The following is an 8857-nucleotide window of genomic DNA, read 5'->3' on the forward strand; positions in this document are numbered from 1 at the left end:
GAGCTATATGGAATGATGATTGGAGCTAAGCCTCTCTGAGCTTTGATGGCCTACATATCAAATCACTATAAACTCCGTGACCATCAAAGTTTGGCTTTCTGAGGTTTTCAATTTTTCAAGGTGTGTCTCTATTACATAGTCAAATTTTTACCCTTTTAAGAAACAAAAGTAAACTCTGTTGAGCTGTAACCAGAAGTAACTCAAACTGAACAACTCTCTTCTCCATACCGCAAGCCAGTGTCAAGTAAAGCAGTCATTTTTCTTTTGTTTCCTTATCTTTAAAAACCCTTTAATTAATAACTAATGGTTAAAAACCTCCTATAAATGTAACTGAAAATTCTGTGTATTTTAACAGCATCTTTCTCAATTGTGTTATTTGTTTACTGCTAATGCTATAGTTTTAGCATATTTATGACATTTGTGGTAAAAATGAGTGTAAACTTTCTTATTACTTCCAAATTATTTCTCAAAATTCTTTTGGAAGACACACTATATGAACTTTTCCATCTTAGTCAATTTTTTTTAGTTTTCTAAACAATGTTATTTTGTAACAAGTTTTCTCAGCTTTTGTAGTTTGGGCATTTATTGAAAGCCAATGGTACATCAACATCCTGAAGACATACTAGTGATTTTCTTTATGCCTGCTGAGAGCACTGTTCACAATTTCCAAAGGCATAAAGTGGTGAATTCTATATTTGCTGCTGGTACCAACAGCCTTTTGCACTTGCTATTGAGAAGAGAGTTCAGGTGTCTTGAACACTTCAGTAATAACCAGTGGCCCAGCTGACTTATTTTTCTGTGAGGGGCGCAGCTTGCAATTCCTTCCAGAATTTTACTTAAGAGCTGCGGTTTAAAAGATATGGCTTCCAGGCTGGGAAGGTGGCTCAGTGGTAAAGTTCTTGCCTTGCATGCATGAGGCCCTGGATTCGATTTGTCAGCACCACTTAGGCAGAAAAAGCTGGAAGTGGTGCTGTGGCTCAAGTAGTAAAGCTCTAGCCTTGAGCAGAAGAGCTGAGGGACAGCATCCAGGCCCAGAGTTCAATCCCCACGACCAAAAAAAAAAAAAGAAAAGAAAAGAAAAAGATATGGCTTCCTCGTGCTAAAATCACATTGCTTTGTGAACAATGTCCACATCTATCATGTTGTGGTCCTCCACAGCTCCCTCTCCCCCATCTACTATATGTTTTTCTAAATCTGACCACTCTTAGTACTCCATGTAAATGTAACTGCACAATATTTGTATTTTTGTCTTTGGCTTATTTTAATTGGCAAAAATGACTAAAATATCCAGGTGCAAATGGCTCATCCCTGTAATCCTAGCTACTTGGGAGGCTGAGATCTGAGGATCGCAGTTCAAAGCCAGCCTGGGCAGAAAAGCCTGTGGCACTCTTATCTCCAATAAACTATTCAGAAAAACTGGGTGTGGTGCTGTGGCTCAAGTGGCAGAGTGCTAGCCTTGAGCCAAAAAAAAAAAAAAAAAGAAGCTCATGGACAGTACACATGCACTGAGTTCAAGCCCCAGGAATGGGAAAAACAAAGAAAGAAAGAAATAAAAAACAAAAAACACTAACCTAAAATATTTCAAGTTTCATCTATACTGTACCATTTGTGCAAATTTCCTCCTTTACTTAAGATAACATAATGTTCCAATGCAAATAAATAGCACATTTGCTTATGTAATTGTAGATGAGTGGATAATTGAATTAACTACATCTATTTTGTTCAGAATAAAGTTATTACAAAGCTGAATACATTAAAACCTCTACAACACTCTACTTTTAATTCATATATATACACATATGTATATATACATATATATATAAACATGTCAAAGTTTTGATAGAGTTCTCAAGTTAAGGTCTCTGGTTCTATATTTTGCTTTCTTAGAAAGTAACTGATTCATTTTACTTGTTGTGTATTCAAGAATCCATCTGTGCATATATACCTAATAGTTTTGCTTTTACTTTTCTTGGAACATTATCTCAGCTCCTTGTCTCTGGAATTATAATCTCTGCGGTCTCCCAGAAGCTCTTGAATGTCATAGTGCATCCCTTCTTCAATGCAGCTTGGGGATATTTTGCTTTATTCTCCTGGACCAGCACCAAGGGCATCCCAATTTACTAATTTTATTCCTCCAATCTTTGATTTTGGCCAGGCACTGGTGGCTCATACCTATAGTCCTAGCTTCTCATGAGGCTGAGATCTGAGGATCGTAGTTCAAAGCCAACCTGGGCAGGAAAGTCTGTAAGATTCATATCTCCAATTAATAACACACATACACAGTGGAGATGTGGCTCAAGTGGTAGAGTGCTAGACTTGAGCAAAAATGTTAAAGGACAGCACTTAGGCCCTGAGGTCCAGTCATGGGATAGACACATGCATACATGTGCACATGCATACACACTATTAAAATTATTTTTAAGTTGTTGATTAGTTGTTATACCTGAGCACTACCAAAACTAAGGCATAGAAGGAACACATCATCATACTACTCATTTCCAAATTAAAACTCTTTACATGCAGAAAATCAGCGTATAAGTAAACTTAAAAGATAAATTACTGCTTTGTGTTGATTCAGTTCTTTCATTTTTAATGCTCAATCACTGTCAATCGCTGCCCTTTGAGTAAATATCTAATACAGAACCATCTACCTTATCCCACATTTCTCTTGTCCTGCATTTTACTATTCTAACTAGCAGATTCTAAAGATGCACTTCACATTGGTTGTTAGAAATACTGTCGCTGTCCTTAGAATCATAATAAATAGGTGTACAATCAGATGAACCCATGAGAGGAAAATAGCCCCACCCGGCCTATCTTTGTACACAGGAAGTCACCTGACCCATACTCCCGGGCCAGGTGTGTCTCCCAACCAGGACAAGGCTGAGCTTTACCTGCTACCATGGACCAAGAGAGAACAATAGCAAAAACAAGCAAGAATCTGGTGAAGCTTGGTAGGAAAGACTTTATTGTTTGGCAACAAACAAGTGGGAGCCTCAGCATTTGGTGGGACAGAGTAGCAGAATCTTCTACCAGATGATTTCAGCATGTCACAGCCCAAGATGTGGAAGTCATGGATGGAGAATGGAAGTCCAGTAGAGCTGAGCAGGTGTTCTTCACTTTAGTTCCTCCAGCATTGTTGCTTCTCTGAGATCCTCATGGCCCAGGTCAGCAGCAGCCTCCAGACTGCTGGCTACTGCCACCGCTACTGCCACAGCAGCTGCTGCTGCCGCCACTGCTACCACAGCAGCCACTGCTGCCACCGCTGCTGCCACAGCAGCTGCTGCCGCCACCGCTGCTGCCACAGCAGCCACTGCTGCCACCACTACTGCCACAGCAGCCAGAGCTCTGGTGTCTGCGTCGGAGAGATCGGCGGGGCCTGTGGTGGTGGCTCAGACAGCAGCCACCACCCCCAGAGCTGCAGCAGCCACCACCCCCAGAGCTGGAGCCACAGCAGCCCCCAGAGCCAAGGCTACAGCAGGAAGAGGCTGGAGGGCACTTAGGAGGACACTTTGGGGGACATTTGGGGGCAGGACACTTGGGAGGGCACTTGGGGGTGCACTTGGGAGGGGGCTGGCACTGCTGCTGGCTCTGCTGGCAGGACATCTTGGCAGGCAGGAGTTTAGGAGCTGAAGGAGAATCAGACACAAGTCAAACTCTGGACCCAGAAACCATGTTTTCCATTCTTTCCACTAATTCTGTTAGCATTGCTTGTAATAATAGGACACAATTTCTAATAATTTTATTTTCTCTTTTGTGGGGTGGTGAATACGATGAATGTACACCGTGTGCATGTTTGAATATGTCATAAGAAAATCTATTATTTCACACAATACAAAAGAACCCTAGGCAGTTACAGTTTTAATTATCATGCCTACATTATCATCATCACCTCCTTCAAAATCAGATAATTCCATCTATTCTAAAATAATAGTAAATTAAGACCAAATAATATTACTAAACATATTGAGGAGTCCAAGATTTATAATTAGAGAAAGAAAGGTTTCCTACAACTCATCAGATTCTGCAATTCTCCAGTGTAAGGGACATGTCAGAGGGAAAATACATACCTACATACATATACTTACACACACACACACACACATCCCAAGGGCCAGTCTTGGACTGAAATCCTACCAATTACACTTTCTACCAAGAAAGGATGGTTACTCCCATAAAGCAAAGACTGATAACCCCATCAATTCCTTCAGATCTAGGACTTGAACCCTGGCCCCCTCATGCCAGCCCAGAGCAAGATGTCCTGAGATCACCATCTGATGGAGAGACTCAGGTATCACAAGTCTCAGATTGATGGTTGACCTAATCATCCTGGCAAGTACGTGAACAAATCCCATGCTTCTGTGGGTTTCCTAAGCCCAGACTTATCCCTGGTCCCCACCACCTGTCTCCAGTTCTTCCTCTACAGGTAGAGGAAATGATGTAGAGGGGAGGTCCTCTCCCCAAGCCTGCCCAAATAAAGCCATTTTCTGTGCCTCTATCCTGAGGGTCCATTCCACTGAGGAACAGTTTGTTCTCTCCAGAACCCAAAGGCACAGGCAACCAATTCTCCCTAATACCTTTTATTGGTTCTAGGGTCCCACAGACCCTCAGCCTTCCTGCTTCTACTAAAATCATGGGTTCCATTCCCAGCACCCAGGTCAGCTTCCCTCTAGCTCTGGTCTGTCATTCCTCTGCAGAAGCCCCTGCCCCTGGTCCCACTGGACACTTACTGTGGTCACTGGCAGCACAGGAGCACTGGACACCTCAGCAGGTGAGTGGATGGAAGTGCTCTGTCCCTGAGCCCTTTTATCCTAGTGGAAGGCTCTGACCCGGCCTGTGAGACAGGGCCTAGGCATGGGAGGCCTGAACTCCTGACGCCCACATGGTCCTGAGCATGGTGATGACCCAAAGTTCACCAGCTTCAGTCCATGGGGCTGAGGGATGCTGCTTCCAGCTTAGACTATGACTTAGATGTGAGATAAGGAAGTGAAGTCCTGACACCACTGACATTATTCACTTGAAGAATACCTGCCTGGAGAGCACCTCCGTGATCATTTTGTCTTGTTTTCAATCTCTTCCTAAGCTGATCTATGTTCCAGGTAGACTTGGTTGGACTATTCTAAACATTCTTGTAGTTTTTATATATGTTTATTTCGGTTCTGTGCTCTGACAATCTATGCTGTATGGGTACATATGAACATCTACACAAGTCCAACAAGAAACACAAATGTACTAGGTACAACTGTTGAAAGATATTTATCCTGTATAATTTTCCATTTTAATGGTCATAATAGACTATCAATGAGAATTAAGGAGAAAAGCTCATGAATGAGCATACGCATACAAAGACACATACACATAGAGTATATGTGATAGATTTGGAATCTGATGGACTCAATGTATGAAATGTGTAACTTGCTAAGTACACAATGAAGATATGTCTCTTTGAAGGCAAAATATTCACTGTGGGTAATCGGGCATGATCAACTATATCTTACATGTATATTACATGTCACAACAAAGTCCATTATTTTCTACAATTAATGCATACTAATAAAAATACAGTACATATATATATATATATATATATGCATATATATATATATTCCTTCTGATGAGACTGAATCTCACTGGCATCTTTGTTTATAGTTTACTTTGTTTAAATTTTGTTGTTGTTGTTGTTGATTGTGGGTCTTGAACCTCTTGTCCTTAATCTCTTTTTGCTCAAGGCTAACACTCTACTCCTTTGAGCCATAGCTCTGCTTCCAATTTTCTGGTGGTCAACTGGAGATAAGAGTCTCATGGACTTTCCTGCCTGGGCTGGTTTTGAACCTCGATTCTCAGATCTCAGCCTCCTGAGTAGCTAGGATTACAAGTGTAAGCCACTGGCATCCGACTTTAATTTTGTTCTATTTCTTTAATGTGGAAAGTTACACAAATATGAATGCTATTCTCCCTTTTCTTTTTCATTCTTTAAGTACCTGTACAAAGGAGCTGTCAGTCAACAAAGCAGTTCATGAATATGTGCATCTTGATCAATGTCATCTTTTTTAACAATGCATGCTACTCTTGTGCATGGGGTAATATCTGTTTTCCACTTTTAGTATATGTACTCCTGAAATATACATCATTCTTTTCATATATATTTTTTAAGTTTCATTCTTTTTATTATTATTTTTTATTATTTTTATTATTTATTTTATTAATATTTTATTATTTTATTTTATTTTATTCTTTTTATTATTATTTACTTAGGTGATACTGAGGACTAAACTCAAGGTCAATTCTTTTGCTTTTAGTTTACTTTTTACATAAATTCTCTAATTCTTAGTCCAGCATCAAACCCAGATCCTGCTATCTCTACCTCCTGAGTAGCTGGGATGATGGGCATGTGCTGCCATGTCTGACTTCCATGTGTATCTTTTTGTAATAGTTCTTTTTTATCTAATGTGGACATGCATAGGTCAAGAGCAAGATGTAAAGCAGGTAAGGAGTGTGTAACAAGCAACAGAAGTAACAGATTGGCTCTTTGTCTTGCTATAAGGTTTTGAAGTTCTGGAGATCATATGAAGAGAGACCAGAAAGGAACAGCATTATGAGATATTGTTAAGTCTACTCCCCCAGATGAGAACACAGGGAGGTAGTTAATGTTAAGAGCAAGAATCTTTAGTACTTCCACATGAATGTATTTGTGCTGTTAGTTTCTAAGCCCCTGTCCTTTCTCCATCTCCTAGATTTTCATGACTTTTCTCCAAACCCACAGGGTTTAAAGGTAATGAGTGTTTGGAATCTGACATTTTTTTGTTTTGTTTTGTTTGTTGGTAGTGGGGCCTGAACTCTAGGCCTTGATGCTGTCCCTCAGCTCCAGGCCAGCACTCTACCGCTTGAGCCACAGTGCCACTTCCGGTTTTTTCTGCTTATGTGGTGCTGAGGAATCGAACCTAGGACCTCATTCATGCAAGGAAAGCACTCTACCACTAAGCCACCTTCCCAGCCAGCATCTGACATTTTTAGGACTACTTTTATTAGTACACATTAGTTATACCAGAGGGGAATTTTATCATGTTTTTTTTACACATGTATCCAATATATTCCAATCAATACCCTTCCACACACATCATTGCCCCTTATGCTCTTCTCTCTTCCCCAAACAATTTCAACAGGTTAATTTGTTCTATTTTCATACATGCAAATAATCTATTTTGGCCATATTCATCCTCTTTTACCATCTCTGTTAGCCTAATCTTCTTCCACTCTTTTCCTTTTCTTTTCTTTTTTGTTGGTCATGGGTCTTGAACTCTGGACCTGGGTGCTGGCTCTGAGCTCTTCAGCTCAAGGTGAGCACTCTACCACTTGAGCTACAGCACCATTTCTGGTTTTCTGGTGGTTAATTAGAAATAAGTGTCTCACAGACGTTCCTGCCCGGGCTGCTTTGAACAGATCTGAGCCTCCTGAGTAGCTAGGATTACAGGCATGAGCCATGGGTGCCCTGCTCATTTTCTTTTACTCCATCATGTGACATACCATTGGATGAGACTATCATAAATTCTTTGGAAGCTTGGTATGGGTTTTATATTTCTACACCCATATTAATTCAACCCAGGGCTATGCACACAGAGGGTATTTTGTGACTTTAAAACCTCTCACTGGCATGAGCACTGACTTTACACATTATAAGTAGCTATTCCTTTTGCCTTAGGCCATACTTGTAGCAATCTACACTCTGACACAGCACAGTGAGGAATGTAATGTGTGGCCACATGACCTTGAGAGATCCACCACTGTCTCAGCTGGGCATAACATTTGTTCTCCTGCTCAGGTTGTTCCAAAGTACTTTGTAAGGGGGCATGTCAGGTATTGATTCTGAGGCTTGCACAATGGTGGATCTTCTCAGACTCTCAACCTCTGACTTGTAGGGGCTGAGATGCCATGTAGTCCAGGCCTCTGTCTCTGTGCAGGGCAGCACCCAGGTCCTCAGCTGACCTGCTCTGGTCCTCAGCTGACCTGCTCTGGATGGAATGATGAATCAGCAGCCTATTGCATGAGGAAGGCTGGAATTAAGCCTTGCTGTGAGCTTTTATGGCTTAGGCAGCAGGTCAATGTGAACATCTTGGCCTTCCAACATTGACCTTCTCAGGGTTTCTGTTTGTCAAAATGTCTCTTTATGTGGTCAAATGTTCAGCCTCTCATGGAGTAATAGAAGGCACCACCGCTGAGCTCTAACTAGAAGTAATTCAAAGTGAATAATTATCTTTACTGTGAGCTCCAGATCTAACACAAAATATATTACACATTTTCTTTGTTTCCCTACCTCTACAAATCCTTTAAAAATTAAAACTATGCAACAATGTTCTTATAATAAAATAGAGTTAATATTTAATAGTATCATAGATAGGATTTGTATTTTGTCACTGGTTTATTTTACTGCTCATTTTATGCTTATGTGTAAATCTCTCAAATAAATATATATATATGCCACATATTCTTTATGCAGTCATCTGTAGATGGATAAATGAATTGCCTCCACCTTTTCCTGTTATGAATAATGCTGTTATGAGCCTAGATATCAATTGTTTGGTATGTTAAATATTGTCCTGTTTAATTTTTGAAGAGCCACACCACTGTTTTCATAGTCATTATGCCATTTTATACTCCTTCCATCAATGAACAAATGCTCAGATTCCTCTACATCCTTATCCATAACCATTACTTTCTCTTTTCTTTTGTTTTTAGTAGTCATTCTTTTGGGGTTTAAAAGATACTTCACTATGTTTTTTATATATATTGACCTGGACCTATTTTCATGTGTTTGTTCATCATTTTTTATCTTTTTTGGAGAAAAATCCAGTTGAATCCT

General features: G+C 40.3%; 1 protein-coding gene across 1 annotated transcript; it reads right to left on the minus strand.

The window, feature by feature from the left end:
- Positions 1-3168: 3168 nt before the first annotated feature.
- Positions 3169-3606, minus strand: LOC122109260 (late cornified envelope protein 1C-like). The gene has a single exon (XM_042681503.1). The coding sequence runs from the start codon at positions 3604-3606 to the stop codon at positions 3169-3171; it is 438 nt and encodes a 145-aa protein (XP_042537437.1).
- Between the last annotated feature and the right edge of the window lie 5251 nt (positions 3607-8857).

This window comes from Dipodomys spectabilis, unplaced genomic scaffold (assembly GCF_019054845.1).
Source record: "Dipodomys spectabilis isolate Male_0828 unplaced genomic scaffold, ASM1905484v1 ptg000069l, whole genome shotgun sequence".
Classification (NCBI taxonomy): domain Eukaryota; kingdom Metazoa; phylum Chordata; class Mammalia; order Rodentia; family Heteromyidae; genus Dipodomys; species Dipodomys spectabilis.

Excerpts from the sequence above, each read along its gene's own strand:
- LOC122109260 (XM_042681503.1), bottom strand. The coding sequence starts at position 3,606 with ATGTCCTGCCAGCAGAGCCAGCAGCAGTGCCAGCCCCCTCCCAAGTGC.